Source organism: Papilio xuthus, unplaced genomic scaffold (assembly GCF_000836235.2).
Source record: "Papilio xuthus unplaced genomic scaffold, Pxut_1.1 DF825017.1, whole genome shotgun sequence".
In the NCBI taxonomy this organism is placed as follows: domain Eukaryota; kingdom Metazoa; phylum Arthropoda; class Insecta; order Lepidoptera; family Papilionidae; genus Papilio; species Papilio xuthus.
Window position 1 is genome coordinate 1,891,237 of NW_013533632.1, and position 20,818 is coordinate 1,912,054.

General features: G+C 33.8%; 2 protein-coding genes across 2 annotated transcripts; one reads left to right on the forward strand and one right to left on the reverse strand.

Annotated features, from left to right (window-relative positions):
* The first annotated feature begins 2,923 nt into the window (after window positions 1-2,923).
* Window positions 2,924-4,948, forward strand: LOC106126095 (uncharacterized). The gene is made up of 2 exons (XM_013323560.1): window positions 2,924-4,378; window positions 4,514-4,948. Exons 1-2 carry the CDS (start codon window positions 2,924-2,926, stop codon window positions 4,946-4,948), a joined length of 1,890 nt encoding a protein of 629 aa, XP_013179014.1.
* A 5,514-nt stretch (window positions 4,949-10,462) lies between these two features.
* Window positions 10,463-13,316, reverse strand: LOC106126143 (glycine-rich cell wall structural protein-like). The gene is given in 3 exon segments (NM_001312037.1): window positions 10,463-11,931; window positions 12,291-12,349; window positions 13,284-13,316. Coding segments are annotated over 3 exon segments (1,368 nt in total). The 5' UTR covers window positions 13,302-13,316; the 3' UTR covers window positions 10,463-10,640.
* Between the last annotated feature and the right edge of the window lie 7,502 nt (window positions 13,317-20,818).

Genomic DNA, 20,818 nt, shown 5'->3' on the forward strand with positions numbered 1-20,818 from the left:
CCTATCTATACATAGCAGGTTCCAGGTTCTCCCATGGAATACAGATGGTGATCTGTGATTTCCAAACTGTCCCAAATGGACACTCGGAGATCAACAGGAGATACTTAGATGTACAATGGGTCATAAATATGAATTTAGGGCACTTAGTAGAAGTTTAAAACTAGTAAAACATTGAAAGGGCTCTACTGTAAAAAGAATGGGGATGTTTGGACGAAAGAAGGTGAGAGAAGGTTTATTTAGTCATGTTTAGTCATGTGATGTAGTACATATTTACTGGTATATACTGTATTTACACACATGCGTAGACTTTTATCAATGTTAGTATATCTTGGCGTAGTATATAAGTGCATTGTGAATGCATTTTTACGCTGCACACACGGACTGATCGCTGTATTCTTTCAGGCGTAAAAATGAATGTTATAAATGAACAAGCGCATCACCGACGATTACCATACGAACCTCAAATCCAGTGAAGTTTTGACTGGTGTTATTATAAAAAAAATTGTGTTAACTCTGTCTTCGCCACAGTAAAGGCTGACGGCCATGGATTGGTGGAAATTGGTCGGTATTTTTTTTAAACGAGATTTTTTATCTGTGGTATTTGTGATGGTGTGCTAGTGATTTTTCTTGTGTAAATAGTGGTTATCGATATAATTATAGGACTGTGGTAAAGGTAACATTAAAAGGAATATTAAAAGATATGTTTTTAATTTATGATAACTTATCATGAATAATTTTGTTAATAACTATGATTGCATGCAATTTTATAGAAGTTAGTAACATAATTAGTAATAAATAAATTAAATAATTGAAATTAAAGAAATATTCATGATAAAAATTACTTCATATATTTTAAAAACAGATTTTAAACGTTTCAAAGCATTGTGAAGAGCTTTATAATTCGTTTTTTTGATTCATACGATTAAGTACAAAGGTGTTTTTCTTTAACTCTAAGTTTTAGTTCTAAGATTTTACTTATGATTTTTTTTATTATTGTTATTGAAACTTTGCAAGTTATTATACTTTTTTTCTCTTAGGATTATTACAATTTGGTTCCGCTTAAACTTCGATGTATTAAAACGTTAAAACATTTTCCAATTTTAACGTTTTAATACATCGAAGAAATCACAGCCAAATATCCTTAGCATTTACATGTATTTAAAATATCGATGGGACGGCAATTACTTTTTGTATACACGGTGAAAATTCATGACAATTAACAGTGATATTTTAATTTATATGCAAGTATTCACGTTTTAAAAGTAAACAAACAAGAACTTTATAATGAAAGTAAAGTGTATTTCATGGGGATGGAAGAATGGAATGTTTGATGAATTTGAGCCGATATTTTGCTTGGTGTCGGTGTGAGGAAGATTGTGATTACTGAAAACATGAAGTGGCTGCTAATAAGATGTTTGATAAAGTGATAAGAGTCTTGAAAGATGAATATGTCCTCATCTAAGGTGTAAACTAATAGTGAATTTCCACTGTCGGAATGTTGTACAAAACTCAATATTCTTAACTTAACTTTTTTTTCCAAATATAATCTGGGCAATGAAAATACTTTTATACAAGTAATTCGAGACTGAAAATTTACTGTGATATCACCAAAATGGGGGATGTCACCGAAGATTAACCGTGGGATTCTGAGACCAAAATTACTTATTTAAAACATATTTTTTTCTTAATTTTGTCAAATATAATGACAGTGATGACGATATATTTATACAGAGATTTTGTTATCATGCTCAAAAACTTATTAGGCTCTTCGTACACATGTATATATTCGAAACCTATTCTAGTAGCTAAGCAACTAAGGTAATACCACCTTAAAGCCCCATACGCCGGCAAGCGTGATCGACATTTCTGTCATCGCCAAAGCCAGATTTAGCAACCAATTTGTCTAGATAGTCGTGAGAGTTTTGTCTGTAATTTTGAAGATGGCGGAGCAAATCTATGCAGTTGACATTTTATAAAAACACATCAGCCGTGTACTCGTAATGCCAACGATTAGTAGTTGTGTGTACAGTGCGCACGAAACGAGATACTCGCGACGCAAGTATTCAATGTTAGTTTCCAAGATTTACGTCGTCTTATGTACGATTGGCCTTACTATCTACTTTAGGGATTATAATGTATAAAATGTTACATTCATTTAAATGTTTTGTTACAGTTGGCTCTTCTTGTTGCTGCCGCTTCCGTTCAAGTTCAGGCTGATGGGTCTAAGTAAGTATTGTTATATTTAAATTCTTCTAATACAAATATTAAAATCATAAGCGAAAATTAGCTGGCGTTAATTTAAACGTAATTCGACAATCTTATTAATTGTTAAGGTAAAGGCGAAATAATGTTAAAGCGAAGCGATATTAACCTCCAATAGTTTGCTAGCGAATGAATTTCCGTGCACTAACTTAAGAGCTTAGTTACGCTAAAATAAATCAGTTAATCAACTGCAACATAACGCACTCAATAGAAAGCGTTAGTCAATTCTTCCTAATATGATGCTTTGTATTGAAAAAAAATAAACAAACGCCTTCTCTAGGAATTTTGATATAAGTCATGAATCAAACGATATTTATTAATTATTCGAGGTGGAGAAAGCAACTACCGCGTCACGCGTTGTGCCAATGACTTTATACGGAACCGCATAAAAAGTAAACAACGAGCTTGCGTGCGATTAGCTACTACCTATCGCAACACACCTCCTCATTTCGCTGAAATTAACTCATTAACATTTAACCTGTTCTACAAATCACGCAAAAACTCATTAACTAGTTTACGATATAAACTTAAGTCAGTAAAGTCCCTTTGTTACAGGAAGAAAATTCGCATACATCTTCCGCAAACGGTGAAGCACATACATCACCACAAGAAGATATACATAACAAATCACCCTGCATCCTCACAGTATGCGCCGGCGTTTATGCCCAACGCAGAGGGTGCGGTTGCTGTGCCCACCAACATTGCGCTGCCGACTGTGGCCAATATCGTGCCGCTGAACTCAGTAGACATACTCGAAGACTCAGTAAGAACACCAGGTCTGACTGCATCCTCTTCCAAGCTTATACCACTTTATCATGCCCGCGGTTACTATGGACCCACACACGCGGAGATAGACGAACAAGAATTCGATTTAGCGTCTATCCCAGAACCTGCTGATAGCTATGTTGTTCCGTCATCTATAATAGCATCTCCACCAGACACAAATCATCATACATCTAAGCGAATCAAGGTAGTAAAGGTCAGTGAACCTCCGCGGAAAAAGATCATCAGAAAAGCCAAACCCAAGAGAATCCCAGTTCGTAAGCCGGTTACTTCGGTACAGCAAGAAAATGAACTTCCCGTGTCAATGTTCCATGAACAGTTTTATTCGGACGTGCAAGATGCAGGTACTATTAGAAAATTCAAAAAACCACCGCGTTTTGAAAAAATCGTAGATGGCAATACCGAGCATATTCATACTTATAGCGAAGAACATATACACAAAGTGGTGTTCGATGAGGAACCAAAATATACTGGGGTTGTCGGTTTAGAACAAATAAGTAGCATACCGGCTTACACCCATTCTTTAATTCCTCTTAAACAAGGTCAAATACTCGCTATGCCTTCGGATCCCTATAGAACTGTAGCCATACCCGGCTCTATGGGAACGCCGGCTCAGTATGAATATGCCGCATACAATCCCCGCGAAGTCACACATGACCACTTCTTTCATGACCATGGTGAAATACCTGAGGAAGTAGACATGTCAAGAGATATTTATAATATCCCTCCAAAAGTGACCTACAATAGTCAAGGTATTCGAATCGATTCTGGTTTACCAAAAAGACTTAAAAACAAGTACACACATAGACCAACGAAAACTTCTTCCGGAGATTATACTTATTATGAAAATATGTATTCATCTAGTCGTGTTAAGCCAACTAAAGCGGTAGCCCCCGCGCCATTGTATGTATCACAAAACGACAATGGAAATCAATTTAAGCCCGTATCAACATATAGATACAAAGACGGCGTAAGTAATAAAGCACGTAACAAAATACCCACATACTTTGGTAAACCAACCCCAGATTATCGTATAAAGAAACCTTCTAATGTCCCATTTTCGGTGTCATCGAAAATTGTGCATGACTATAAACCAACACCACAAACATACTCTGGTACTGCACCAGGTTCAAATGGCTTATTAGCTTATGAAGATCAATTTGCAAATTTTAAAGACAGTTTTGTAAATAACTATGAATACGACAATTACGCCTCTTCATCAAATATACATCAAGCTGAAGATAAAAATCACCATAATACGTACGGTCATCATGTAAGGAAAGGCAAAAAGAAGTCAATTTCAACGCAAAATATCAGATTTGGAAATCAAAATGTAAAATATTCAGAAAATTTAGCAAATGAAAATATTTTTACTGGTGATAATGATGGTGCTCCATCCGCTCTTGATGGTGAAAGTTATGATGAATCAGTTATCTATGACAGCGCGACATCATCAGTGACTGGAAAGGAATCGTCCCCATATCAATATTACACAGTAATGGCAGTAAAAGCGTTAGCTGATGATCAACTAACACTGCCGGAAGCATCGAATAATAATTATCAATACGCGGAAGCACCAACGCCTGCTATTACACCAAATCCGACAATTACAACCACTACCACTTCAACTCCAGAATACCAAACTAACGAGAATACTTTTGAATTAACAACACGACCAAATGAAATCATTCAAGAATACAGATATAGTAAAAAATATCCAGAGAACAACGCAATTACGGTCACTAACGCACCACCACTCGAAAGACATCGAGGTTTGAAAGAAATGAAAAATAGTGATAACTTTCATAAGATCAGGTTACGTTCAAGCGAAAAGTACACAAACAATGTAATATCTAGAACAACGACAGAAAGAAGTCAAGTAAAGTATGGTGATAAAATTTAGTTGAGTGAAAGACTATTTATCGTAGGTATAAGAATCTAGTGTACATATTGGTGATCTTAGTTCTATGTTCGTTACTATGGAGAACCAGTAAGAATGTTTTTTTTATTATCTTACTGTTTTCAAAGAAATATTTATTTGATTTTGAATTGTACGTGTATAAACTTAACGCGAATATAAGTGGACCGAAACGACATAAAAGCATTTTTTTACGAATAAATTTAATTTATCAAAATAGAGAAATTAATTAAAAATGTATTTAACACAATTAAATTATTTTCGTTTAAAGTTATCATCACGAATAAGACTTCATTTAATAACATTTTAATTTTAAGTTTATTAATCCACAGCGCCTATTAAATTAAAATAGCATTAGTGCAAGGAAAAAATTAAAAGTATGAAACAACTGAAGGAGAGATTTAACACAGAAATTATTTTAATTTTGTGTATAAATAAATCACAACATCGCAATCGCCGCAAATTTGTGCACATTGTGTTCGTTTATTTTATATTTTTTTAAAATAACACTTCTTGAAATTATTATCAGACGGTCCATGGTATTTGCCTACCCCTCTTTGTTACCGGCGTGAGTTATGTCATTGTTGTTGTTCAACATATTATCTATAACAATTTAATATTAACTTTTTATTTTTTGTAAATAAACATAGGAAGTACTTAATTTATTTTAAAATTATTAAATCCATCAAAAAATTGGTAGAAATTGAATGTCAACATAACAAAAAAATAAGGAAATGTATAATAATAATAAAAGAAGTTAATAAAAAATGAATTTTTATATTAATTTATAGAAAAATAAAATATAAGTAATATAAAAATAATTCGCACTTTCTTTTGTACTATACTATTGAAGTAGTTATTTTACTTTTGTATATCGAAAATTAGAAATTTTGAAGGTTAATTTTAAAAGAATCTTTGAATAATAGCAACATGCAAATAAAATGCTTCGGAACCTTGCCAACTGGATACATTGTGTTTTACGATCAACCGCATAAATACTAAATTAAGTGTATGTTAGAGATAGAAATTGATTAAAGGAAGCAATTTTCCTTGTCCGATGTTCGTACGTTAGTGAATGGAGCTTTCAAGGTGTGTCAAGATTTACGTAATGATAGTTAAAAGCCCTCTCGTAACTCTACAACTTAACTATAAGATTCTCATATTCTATTACGTAACTTAAAAAGGAGAGCACTCTTTATAGATTACGACATACCTAACTATTTGAATACCTTAATATTTCTCTTTTATAGCAAAATGTGGCAAAAAATCAAGCGGCCAGTTGAAGCCATCATTGTAATTGTAAACATGTTTCCTACCTATAATCGACAGAGCAGGATATTTCCCCTTTCTATTCGTCCCCTCGTCTGACAAGATAAGGGTGCAAAGAGAAAGAGGGTTAAAATTAGGCGTCTGGCATGCACACTCGTCAGACGAAATGCGGAATTGCTTCCACGTCAAAACTCGGTTGTCTTGTTTTGGTAAAATTTTAAGATTATTTAAGGATTACTTTGTTGTTTAAAATTGTAAATGTTTTGTTTGTTTAAAATTACATTCTGCTAATCATCAGTATTTAGTTAAGTAAAGGTAATCTCAGAAAGAAGTGACTAATATGTTTTTGAGTAAAATTACAAGTGTTAAATATTTACCCGATACTCAAATGATAACATATCATATAAGATAATATGTATTCTTATTTATATTATAAACGCTAAAGTTTAGATGAATGGATGTTTGTTATTGTATCTCTAGCACGTCAGTATGGATCACTATAAATTATGGTATAGAACACAATCTAGAAGAACACAATGGCCACCTATAATATTGGAAATGTGTACAGTACCCGTGTCATACGTTTGATTTTCATATTTACACAATAACTCCGTAACCATTCAACGCATCTTATTGAAATTTGTTAAAGACATAGAACATGGCGTCGAGTAACAAATGACATACGTTTCGTACTTTTTCACTTCTGCGCAGATGAAAGGGCGGGCACAAGCTAGTATAAGTATATATACTACGTACTTATATGTATACAAACAGTCGGGTGAACTGTTTTACCGACGCGACCCAAAATCAATACTACACCAGTGAGCGACTCGTCGCTTCTTCGGTGCGCGCTCTATCAGTGAACGAGTAAATAATACAGTTGACGCCGTTCATTCAATCAGCACCCTATAAAGCCGGCGACGCGACGAGATTTACGGCAGGCGAACAACTTGTGTGCGCCGCTGAGGACGTACACAAGTTCTTTGCCTTCATATAATACTATAAAGGGTACATAATATTATGTACTAAAAAAATTACTTCAAGTAATTTTTTTTTTAAGAATAGGTAAATGTTATATATTATTTTACACTTTTGACATTTTATAATTTTTTTTTATATTTTTTTTTCTTTTTTTTTTACTTTTTCTAGTTTTTTTTTATTTTTTATCCAGTGTAAACGTATATGGTGGTATCATCAGTCTATAAAGTGGTGTTTCCCAGTCAGTGACTATCATCAATACAGTACTCAAACCAATGTGGGTATGAATTTTGTCAGTTTGTCTGTGCGTTTGTGGCTGCTCATCTCAGAAACGGCTCAACTGTTTCAGTTATAAATTTCACTGATGTAATTTAGTTAGCTCCATTTAATATTTGGTGTTAATTGAACTTGAAAAAGTCATAAAAAATGATGTTCGATTTAGACAGTTTCAGAGATTTTTATTTCCAATTTAATTATAACAGTGAGATCTATTTTATCAAATAGATGTAAGTTCATTTTGATTTTTTTTTGTATTTTGTGGCAATATTTCGATGGGTATACCTTGAAGGCGCGAGAGAAGCTGTGCGCGAACGCATACTTCGCTTTCGCCTTCATCCGCCTCTCGCTGTCACTAATATTTATTATTTGTATTCAAACTCATCTGCCTTATAAATGTCTGCTAAATACTAATAATTGTAATCTGACTATGAATTGATTGATTATTATTTTTTGTATAACGCGAGACATCATCATGATCATATCAGCCACATATCGCCCATTACTAAGCATAGGCCTCCCCCGATGATCTGCGCGTCGATTTGTTCTCGGTTGCCCTTATTTATTATACTCCCGCAATCTTGAACATGTTATTTAAGAACCACTTATTCGAATGCTACATTGAACCCGTCCGTCAATTGAACGTGGCTCCGTCATCCACAGGCGTTGTTAAATTGGTTCAAGGCCTAACTAATATTGTCCAGACTGACGTCCGAGATATCCCCTTTGTAGTGTCAATATTACTATGTTTTTGTTAAATTTTATTTTATTATTTATATATATTTATTTATTAATTTAGGAATACCAACAAAATATGTTACATACAATTTTACTTAGTACATAGATTACATGATAAAGAGTAAGCTAAAACATATTTAAATTACAGGCAAACACAACATTCGTGTAAATAAAGAAAGTACTAGAGAAAAAAAAACAAACCACCATCATATGTAAATCGGCATATGTAGTGCTTTATGCTCTTCGAAACCTGTCTATTTAGAAGCACATACTCATTCCGCATTATTGAAGAGGGTAGCGTCGTGTTGCACGTTTACCCCATGAACCGAAGAGTGTAGTCTGAGAGTTCCTTACAGCTTCTACCTATCCTCGCTGAGCTGGATGCAGTTAAACAACGATCATAAAAATTAGAAAGAAGACGAATCGAATGATATCTCACTAAAAAAATTCGGTAAAGTTGTTTAGGCTCTAGGCCGCCGCAAAAGAACTTACACACGTAAATCATCATACATAAAATAAATTTACATACGGGCATAAAACTTTTGTCAGTTGGGTAATAAGATGACCCGTATACGCTTAAGACGTAAGAGCTCGTGAAGTTAATGGAAAATTTGCTTGTTTTAATTAAAGGTTGTATGAGTGCTGTTACATAATCAGTTCCGCCCTCAGTGAACAACTTTCAAAGCCAAGAGTTATATAAAAACTATTAACTCTTATACGATATTAATATTATAAGCGGCTTTATGAATTTGTACTTTATGAAATATTATAAAGAACTTTATATCTGTATATTTTTTTTACAATCCCAATAAATGTGACCAATTTTCATAAATTAAATCGATATATAGCTGGTTATATTTGTTTTTCTTTTGTTTTCCTTTTTTTGTTTCTCCTACTTTCTTTCTGTGGGAATAAATGAATAACGAAATTCTTTATTCAGAAGCATGTATTAATGCATTGTGTTATCTCTATTTTATCAAAGATAATGAAAAGGACAACAGATAATAATACCAGTGTCACGCCAGTGGTGTTCTACGGTAAGATAATCATTATAATGAGAGGTCAAGTAGCCTATCTAATTGGCCCTGACCACCAATCTTGTGTGGCATCAGGGACGTGAGAAACAAAGCCTTTAAATAAACTGCAGTCACAATGAAAAGGATACTCTGTCACTTTAAGGTTAAATACACACGGTACGTTTTCTTACCGTGACCGGATGCGGCCGCAGGGACCTAATTTCCAAAACGCGACGGGTGATTTGTCGAATCTACGACTACGGTTCTTACACGCAAGCAGAAAGTCATATGTAATTATGTACTTATTAAGCATCAATGGAAAGTTTGTTTTGCTCTTAACAGAAGCTTTCAATACTCTGTGTTGCCTCTTATGGACAACACAGAGTATTGAGTAAGATTGACATTATAATCACAATGTCTGTTGTGTGTTCTGACACATAGGGATAGACGTGTGATCCTATGGCCATCAAAGAATATATGTCAAATACTGTTTAGCATCTAAGATTTTTTATTAAATAATAATCACACTTCTGTTAGGTTACATATAAAGAAAATGTGGTAGCGCGTTGTGACGACTTTTACTCTATTTTGGCTAATTTTGATTGATCATAAAGCTACACGACGTTAAATATATGGGCGACACTGGATATATACTTTAAGACATTATTAGTTAGAATCCTTTGGCGCGAATGGCTCGCGTTCATTACCAAGTCAAGTGAAAGAAATGATTAGTGAGGGGACATACACGTCGACATTTTAGTAAGGCTAGTTTTGCGCCAGTACACCGGCACAGTGTCGGATTTTTTTCTAACAATACCTATAACAATTATGATCTTATTCGCTACAGTACATCAGATTTTAACATTGTCAATGTAAATAATTAGCGATATTCCCAAGAGCCAGATACATGGATTAGTATTAAATAATACTTATTTATGTATTTCAAAATTGTGTATATTAATAGAACATGTTTAATGTTATTAAAGTTTTAAAAATTAAATGTTAGTAAAGTTTAGGATAGGCTTCTTTTCTCGTCTATATATGCACATATTTGTCCTCCAGTGAATTGGTGACTAATCATAGTAGAGAACATAAATAATAATACTTGTTTAAATGCACAGTTTTTAAAAGCATTCGCTCAGTAGATCATATAAATTTAAGAAAATAGCTTTAAAAATGTAAGTAAAAACTTGTATTACTAAAATAAAACGCATATTTTTTAAATTAAATAATATTTTACTACAAAACAACATAACAATAACTTAAACTAACCTATGTACAAACAAGAATATAGTACAAATGTAATACTGGATTAATATATAACATCGTTGTATATGCATGCACATCAGAATCTATGACTTAGTTGATTTTATTTTTAACAGTGTAGGCAACATGTGTATTTATTTCCGTTTGTGGTAAGGACCACCGCCATGACCTGCGCCAAGGGCATTTGTGTAACTGTCGCCACCAAATTCATCGCCACCGTGACCACCTCCATGGCCACCAATATCTGTTAAACTTATATCAGCAATGCCGTGGCCACCGCCTGACCCGTGACCATGTCCTAAACTGTAACTGTCACCACCGTGACTACCGCCAAAACTATGGCCACCACTACTGTAACTACCTCCGCCATGACCACCGTGGCCGCCACTGCCAAATGAATCGTAACTGCTGGTTAATGAGTAGCTGTCATGACCGCCTCCTCCACCATGTCCGCCGATGCTATAAGAGTCATGGCCACCTCCGAAATCGCCAAGGCCTCCTGATCCATGACTACTATGTCCGCCAAACGAAAATCCACCTCCACCGCCGCCTCCACTGTAACTATCATGGCCACCAGATGAAAATCCACCGCTTAATCCTCCTGATATTCCACCTCCGCTATGATGATCATGTCCTCCGTGGCCGCCTCCAAATCCACCGCCAAAATCATGACCACCGATATGGCTGCCTCCAAATCCGCCTCCTAAGCCTCCACCTAAATCACCTCCATGCCCGCTTCCATATCCACTGCCGATTCCGCCACTTCCATGTCCATCGCTAATTCCGTGGCCGCCATCATGTCCACCTCCTAAATCGTATCCACCATGCCCACCTCCGATGTCTAGGCCACCCCCATGACCACCTCCAAAGTCATGACTGCCAAAATCACTACCACCATGGCCACCGCCTAAGTCATGTCCCCCAGAACCACCGCCGATTCCGTGGCCACCTCCAAATCCGCTATCTCCATGTCCTCCTCCGTATCCACCACCTTCGTGACCACCGCCAAATCCACCTCCGAATCCACCTCCGTGACCACCTCCGAAATCATGTCCTCCGTGGCCCCCGCCTCCAATGCTGCCACCGATATCATGACTTTCGTATCCACCACCTCCGTGGCCACCTCCAAGTCCTATGTCCCCGTGACCGCCAAAGTCATGTCCACCACCACCGCCGTATCCTCCTCCGATGGAACCACCGTGACCACCGCCGAACCCGCCTCCATAGCCTCCGTGATCTCCGTGATCATGGCCTTTCAAATGGTCTATGAAGCCTCCGTGTAGGTGATCTGCGAAACTGCCGCTGTGGCCACCTCCGTATCCCCCTCCCCCGCCGCCGCCGCCGTGGCCGTGGTCATGATGCTCATGCACTACAACCTCTTTGGACGAGTGATGTTGTTCCGGTATGTGAATTCGTATATGAACGCTGCAACAAGACAATTAATACAATCGTAAACTAAATCAACCAGATATTTTAATATGTTCGCTTGCAAATTCTGTTTAAACAATAAATTGTTTACAATCAAAGAAAAGAATAACGAGAAATCATAGATCGCATCGCCAGCCTCTCAGATAAGGCATAAGTGAAAACTATGTACTATGTATGTATAGGTAAATGAAAACACAATGGCTCGATTTTCACCATTTACCGCACTGAATAGATAGTACGTGAGAAACAGAGATCAAGACAAAATTACTGCATTTTTTGTTACCTCTTGTATTTACGCTAATGCACATAAAAATATTAAGGGAAGCTACAAACGCAAAAAACATAAATATACTAACTGTTCATGGCCAAAAGTCGCGGAGCAGATGCCAACGCTAGCCAGTAGGACACAGGTCAGCTGGAACAACAATCAAAATAAAATCAAATTTCATGAAGAACACTTAAAAAAAATGTAAAAGATCCAACTTTTACCATAATTTACATTAATTAACAATCATTCCGAACGTGCAATCAACATCATAATATAAATGGGCGGAATATAATCGAGTGGGCAACGTAAATTATGTTCCGAGTCCCATAAAACGGTCAATTGCCCGTACGAAATGGAAAGCGGACACTGTAACTTGTCTGATGCTATCACCACTGCAGCCCAATTGTTTTACATTACGTAATCAAAGTATGACAAACACGTGTAACGACTAAACGGATTTGCTACACAGACTCATTATGTTCCTAAGGAGTCCCTTACAGCTTTAAGTGACCATAACAAGACTCTGGAAGCAGTTAAACTGTGAATCTTGCGAAACCGACTGCGGTAGTAATCGTAGCATAATTACTATGTATGTAAATACACTTTTTTTTTATTGTCATCTTTTTGTCATCATCTTTAAAGGAGATGATTTTCGTAATATAAAGTTTTGATTATTCTAAAATTGCTAAGATCAAGGTGCACTTAATAGCAAATAAGTCAAAGTTTGTTAGTTCTAAATTATTAAGCTTTTAGAAATCAATGAAAAAATCTAAGGATAAATTACAAATAGAATCTATAAGGCAAAGTAAATATTTAATACGGCCTATACAAATCACTAATAGCTACGGACTACTAATATAGTTTAGTGGGTTTAATTTTCCGCGAGATTTTCTTGAACTATCCTATCACAAGCTTCGAGCTTTCTTGCTAACAAGAAATACTAGTACTAAAATAAATAAAAATCTTGGTTCTAATATATAAAAAAATCCTCAAAAGTACAATCGTGTGAACTTTCGTTAAGTTCAGACGCGTCTGTCTCACATATTCCGGAACTAATTTACAATCACGTAACATTACTCACAGCCAAGCGAGAAGCCATTATGTGTGGCTGCGACCGGCTCCAAAGAAACACAACCACTGATGAGAACGCAAGTGCTTTGACGACGACGCTGACTTGCTCTTTTATATATCAGTGAATGTAACAACCCCTACTCGACGCGCTAAACCAACCGAAAAATGTAAATTCGTGTAATTAAATAGAATATTCAATACGAGAAGATTCAATCTTTAACGTAACACCTATTTACATTTTTAACTTTAAAAATCTAATATTAACTGCGACTAAAAAGACACTTTAATGTTGATTTAATAAGACATTTACACTAAGGGACTTGATAATATCGCAAGAATCATAAGCAAACTTACAGATAATAGTTAACTTCATTAAAAATTAAAAAAAAAAAAATATTATGTGTGTTTTAGGGACTGAGACGACCTTAGTAAAATAACAAGGTTATAACTGACTAGTAAACACAATTATTCGAAATTAGTAAACATTAACATTTATATTATTTAGTTTTATTTTTAGTTTGGTTTAGTTATAGTATATAGTTTATTTGATATTATGCGGTTCGTATCGGTGCATAATATATTCCATGTTTTTTTAGTTTCGTGGGTAATTGAAAATAATATTCTATTACCTACAACATTTCCTTTTAGGCCGTAGGATAGTTTTTCTCTTTAAGGAGGACATTTAAATTATATTATTTTTAATTTTGTATTTATTTTTACAAAGTACATTGCCATGAACTACAAGTTCAAATTTGTACAATGGCTATTGTCAAAGGTTTAAACAATAATAAAACGCAATCACTAGAGTATTAAGATTTCCGTAACACAATCCTCTTTACAGATAATTATTTGTTCATGGACAGCCCTGACATTTTTAATTACGAACATCTAAGTATATAAAAATTATAGATTAATGTAGTAGTAAATAAGGTTTATATATTTATAATAGTGCTATATTATAAGTAATTTCAGATGTTATTAAATTACCTTCTTAGTAGTAGGCTTATAATTTTTTTTTAATTTTTAAAAAATTAAAGTTCTTGGCATGAAAAAGCAGGCAGCTTTATACCTATAGAACATATTAAATTTTATTCAGAACCTCATATTTTTATCTAGTTTTCATCCAAGCTATTATATTTAAGCTATTTTCATTGTAAATTACTTTTTTTTCTAATGCTAAAGTAAGCCAAGCAATTTTATAATGTTACTAATCTTTTATTTAAACTATAGCACTAAGACGAAAGAGTCCTGGCTCCTATAATACGGGTCTAGAACCTAGTTTAGGAATCAGGCGTACTATTTACTTTGTAATTAAATCATATTTTTGTTACCTAAATAAACGATTTATTATTATTATCTTATATATAAAATTCTCGTGTCACAATTTTCGTTCCCATACTCCTCCGAAACGGCTTGACCGATTCTCATGAAATTTTGTGAGCATATTGAGTAGGTCTGAGAATCGGCCAACATCTATTTTTAATCCCACGCGGACGGAGTCGCGGGCGACAGCTAGTATAATAATATTTAATTACATTACAATTTTACATTATGTATGTTTGTATAGAAAGTCAGTTTAGCAAGTTGTCTTACTCTAGTATTGTTTTAGTAATCAAATAATATCCTTAGTTGTATAAAAATCATGGTGACTCGTAAATTCTTATAAGCACGGACCGTCGTCCGAGGCTCAGTGTACTAGCGATAAACGAAAGCTTCTGAATGGGTGTACATTGTGCGAAGTGTACTTCCTGTTGTACGATACATAGTCGTGTTATGCCTTTGCATAACTGTCGTTTACAGGTCGCGTATGTTTTGATAATAACTTCCCAGGTTGAGATTATTACGGACTTCGTAAGTATTACGCTGTCCATTATGCGCTTATAAAGTTTGTTAAGATGATATTAACTTAAGTCTTCATCGCCTTGTCATTATCTTTGATAAAACAGATATATGTACCAAACGTAGATTTTAGTCTCGGAAATCCACGGTTAATGTAGGAATTTGATCGTAGTCACAAAATATCTTTATATGGCCTTATAAGTTGTTTTCTAAATAAAATCTGAATCATTCTCAGTTCTCGGAGTCCAAAAAATTAGATAAAACAAACTTTTGCAAGAGGAATGGTCCCTTAAAGTTGATCCAAGTCATCTGTAATTTTGTCAATTTTCATAGAATTGGCTAGCGTTTCTAACTACATTAAGTTATATAATTGCTTATTTGCTTGCCAAATACTACATATATTTCCATTCTGAAAAAAACCCTGCAGTACTTGTTCTTTGCGCTAACCCACCAAGGGTGGGCCCTATCTGTTTTCACCTTTCACCATTCTTGTTAATTACGTAAGGTCTTAATCTCTGACGCGGAAGTCCTGGTACTATGATGTATAAGCTCCGTGTTTCATATAATGCTATTAGAGATATGAAATTATATGTTCTCAGGGAGAAGTTCCGTAAACATCGACTACTTTAACCACTGCTTATATACGGCAATATTCTATTCATACATATTATCATCATTTTCATTCTTTTTAACAAAATAGAAACTATAATACGTAAGTTCAAGGGTCGCGGCAGTGGAATTGTACGGTTAATATTAACTATACGATAACAAGGAAAAATTATAAAAATACTTGTTTAATAGAGAGAATCTGTACGCATTGTGCTACGTGATTTGGAACGAAAGATAATTTTAATTATAATTTGAGTTATATAATATACAGTTGTCACCATCAATAAAGGTAGTCCGCGTGTTTGTTATTTGACTAGACAAACTATCGTGCTACATTTAAATTATATTTCGGTATTTTGTAGTTGTGAAACTTTATTAGTTGTCATTTTCTGTACCACCAATGAGACGCACTGGTCCGCGCAAATAGTATATAAGAACAATTAATGAAATGTTACTAGGCGAATTACAAATTGGCGGCATACACAATTTGCCGGTGACAGTTATATTCACGCCTTCACTATATTTTACACGGTTCGGTTTTAGAGATTCACAAGTCAGATTTTAATGTCAAAGCCTAATTATTTTACATAACATGTAAACGGAGATGTTACGTAGTGTGATTCAATGCAATTGATTTTTTTACCATTTTAAGCATCGATGTCAAGTGGTTAAAGTTCGTGTATAGGCCGATAAAGGTATGTGACCCGGTGGGCATAAGTCACGCTAAATTTATTATCGCTCATCTATCTATATCAATATGAAATTAAAAAAATGTCACAATACTCTTGTCATACTGTAGTTGTCTTTTGTCATTTTCTATACCTACGTAATTTTTATATATTTAGTGACAGAAATAATCGCAATAGCAGCGCCTCTCACCGGGTCTGATAAGCTCGTCGGACTATACCGTCATAAGTGACATAAAATCATTTCTTATGTAAGTTATAATCCTAAAGCAACGTATCGGTTAGCCTTAATATTTGTATTATTTAACAAACATAAAAAAGGGGAAAGTTTTATTGCTGAACGATTTGATGTGATTTAGAGGTATTTAAACATTTGCACTATGTCCGGTCTGTGAGTTCTATGCTTTATCCATACTAAACAGTTCTTCGTGAGTCTACTCTAACCACTGATTTTTATAGATGAATAAGTTATGGCCTGGAAATGAAATCTTCCTTCTTTTTAGTTTGAATCCTCACCACCGTTATACAATGCTGCCGTCAGCGACAAAATGTCCAAAATTAAACAGGCACAAATTACCATGGCTTATAGCCGGTCCATGTATAGAAGTCAGTGACTCTAGCCATTTTCCTCTGTAAGCAACGCTACTATAGTTCTTTTAACTTTTGAACGTGGAGCGTTTTGATGGTCATTAAGAGAGACGCTATTAGTCTACTTAAATTATCAATAAACTAACCTAAGTTCGACAGTAAAACTACAGTTATCGTTAATTGTTGGAATTGAACCTCTGCCATTTCGTATACGCTTAGCAACTGAGCTATAACGGTGTTAATGTTTAATATCCGGCCATTTATTCAAATCACAATAAAAATTTCCCAGACGTTAGACGTTTTTATCTAAGCATCGCCAACTTAATTCATATTCATGAAAACTTAGGAAGTTACATCAATATTAGATAACATATTCGACCAAGATTATCAACTATTGTTTGATTTAATAGATTTTCCGTAGACCTACTTAAGTTACTTAAGTTTTAAGAATTAACTTTCTTTACAACTAATTAACAACTTACTTAATGTTGTACCATTTTTGTATTGTGTACTTTGTCATCATCATCATCATCAACCTGCCCTTATCCCTATCGAGGGTCAGCACAGTATGTACTACTCCTCCATATATCTCTATCAGCCTTCATATAGTGTACTTTCTATTCTACATATATTTTCGGACAAAAAGTGACCTTTGGTAGTGTGTTACTATCAAAATATGTCAAATAGCAGTCGACCGCAAGTCCGTCCGCGCGGCAATAAAAAAAAATTAATAAGTAGCTTTCTTCCAGACTATATCCGTGCCAAATTTCATCAAGATTCGTTGAGCGGTTCTCAAGATACATATACATATATCCATCCAACCTGTTTTTAAATCCCTTTATAATATTAATGAGATTGACTGTCAGTTTTCACTACCGAGACGCTTGTTCATAAAGATATTGCAATGAGTATTTAGTTAAAAATGACATCTTTTTCTTTTTAGTTAAGGACATAAAAATAACAGATGTTATCGAAGTGTAAACTCATGCTTATTGTAACACACAATCTGACAGAACGATAACTTTTTATATTTATGTGTAACTTACAGAAGGTACGAGTCAGAGCGTAAAATCTTTAACACAAATATTTTGTATATAACAAAGTTCATTTTATCTTTAAACTAGCAGAATAAAACTTGATGAGCGTGACCCGTCATCGCAACACTAAATGTGCAAGCAACTTTCGATCTAACGGTCAAATCATTGTTGATGAATATCATTCATCTTCCGAAAATCATAACGGCGAAAATTCCTTGCGTCAAGTGTAAATATCATGGCATTTATTACGTGTTACGCTTTTACATACGTTCACTTTTATTTTTAGAGAGGATGCTAGTAATAAGTTACGTAATAAAACCCTTGGACATTATGTATCGTCCTCATAGATTGTATAAGAAACTATTCTGATGCACTAAGCATGATACTAAGAGTTAAATTAATCAAATCAATAAATATTTTATTTATTACCTTGTTATTTCTATCGCTGCCAAAAACAATACATTAATTTTTGAAATTAATTACTAATTAAAATCGAAACTAAAAACAAAACCTTTTTTTAAATGTCACAAATTAATCTGATACAACTGAAAGTGAAAAAATAAAATGTTATATAAATTGTTTACATTCGTAACAATTATTGCATAAGATTACTCTACAAAATAAATAAAAAAAAACAAGGTTACTGCTCATTTAAATACTAATTAAAATAAATATTTAGACCACCATTTTTAATTAGCAAAGAAAATTCAAAGTCAAATATTACGTAGGTGAAAAAAGTAATACACAATTTACAGTTTCAATTGCATACTTTTCGAGTTCATTAACATATCCTGAATTACCATTAAAACTTAAGCGAAACTAATGTTCCCACGAATCCCTTTCCAAGTTCCTAGTTATTGGAATTTAAAGCTTGCGAGATTCGTTCAAAGTTATTCGCTGCTCGAAATATTGTAGAATAATAACGCGCTTTCGTAGAAAGCGGCATACCTGGGACAGGAAGCACGAAAGAACATAAAACCTGTTTTGACCTACCCATTGCAACTGGTCTCATACTTTAGACGCTTACGGAAGTTCTGTATTTATGTATTTACAGTACATAAAGTTACCAAAGGTATATAATACCTGTAACAATAAGTTTTACCTGTTTTTAAGTTATTTGCGTGTACCGATGAACGTGATATCTTACTAATATTTTAAATGAGAATGTTTGGATGTATAAATGTTTGTTTAGAAGGCCAGAACAGCTGCATGGATCTCGTTAAAATTTGCTACATATGTAAAAAATAGCTTGGAAGAACATTTAGGCTTTTTTTTAAATCAGTCAAGTTTAACATAATGTTACTGAGGAGAAAAAGTGCATAAAGGATAGGTACATAATTAAAAATATTAATCTAAATTTTAAAAAAATGTTTTAAACGAATTTTTGTCGAATTACGAACAATGGACGACTATTAGTAGTCAATACAGAAACATACTCATTCAATAGGCTATTTAAAAAAGGCATTAAATTAATTTTTTGTGGATGAAATACCGAAACATATTTCCAAGTGTTAGCGCAACAGATTCTCATAGGAATTAAAACAAGATGACATTCAATATACGTATATTATATTCAAGATATACACATAATAATGTTATATTTAATACAACCGAACGCAATATCATCGATTGGCAAATTTTAATTTCGACAATAAAATAAATGCAAATTACACAGCATTGTATAAAATAATTAAAAATACATAAAAATTAAATTATATTTTATTTAGCCTAAGTCGAGTCTAATCATTTAATTATGCGACAGTCTTACATACACTAGTTTCAAAACTAGTTATTGGTAACTAAACTTTACAAAAAAAAAACATTTCAACAAGATTTTATATACAAAAAAATTGACTAACAGAGTTGCGACGTACAAGGATATATCCTGTACATCTCAATGTTAATAAAATCATAAAATACTGACAATTTTATACCTACAATTAAAGGATACATTGTCAGTCTTTATGTAGGAGACATGATTATGTTAAAAAGAGACAAAGACAGTAAAGTAAAGAGAAACATAAAAAAACACAAGATGGGAAAATTCTTTTGCGTATAATAAAACCTTTAAGTAACTGCTGTGGCATCTAAGTAGTATTTAAGTCTCTTTTCCACCAGAGCGACTACATCCACTCGTCGGCTGTAGTCGAACTGTAATGATTAGTATATTACTCACAAACCAGCAAACAGGAGTTTCCCTGCTTGAGGTTTTTATTTTGTGACGCTTAGGTTCATACAATAATAGCTACCGCTTTCTTGCCACGAGTATTTGATTGTAATAAAATTTGTTTTAAGATAAGGAGAAAAAATTATGTTAATAATTTCATATTTGAAACCCATGGTAAGACATTATTACGAGTTTACATTGAATTTGATTCCCAAGGCCATATTTTGTATAGCAACATCAAATTCATATTATTATTGGCAAAATTATGGATGGAGATTTTCAATTATTATATGTCTAATTACTAAAAATACTTACAATACACAATGGAAAATAGTATAAAGTAGGAACAAGCTTATCTTAAATGGAATTATTGTGTTAATTAAAATTTTTTGTATTAAAGTTGTCGCCTTTTGTGCTTTTAACTTTTCACCATAGAAAAGTCCTCATGATTTAACTTTGACAATTTTGGTGTACACATTGTACACAATATTGCCACAGTTTACTGAATTTGAAAATTCACATTACACAGAATTGTAATAAATTAATATTCACAATTTATAAATGCGTATAATGCGATGCAAAAAAATGTTAAATTTAATAAAAAAAAAAGCAAATAAAC

What these genes read in the sequence shown, in the direction of transcription:
- LOC106126095 (XM_013323560.1), top strand. Translation starts at nt 2,924, where the DNA reads ATGCCCAACGCAGAGGGTGCGGTTGCTGTGCCCACCAACATTGCGCTG. An exon ending in TCAGATTTGGAAATCAAAAT is followed by an intron (nt 4,379 to 4,513) that starts GTAAAATATTCA and finishes GTGACTGGAAAG; the next exon opens with GAATCGTCCCCATATCAATA.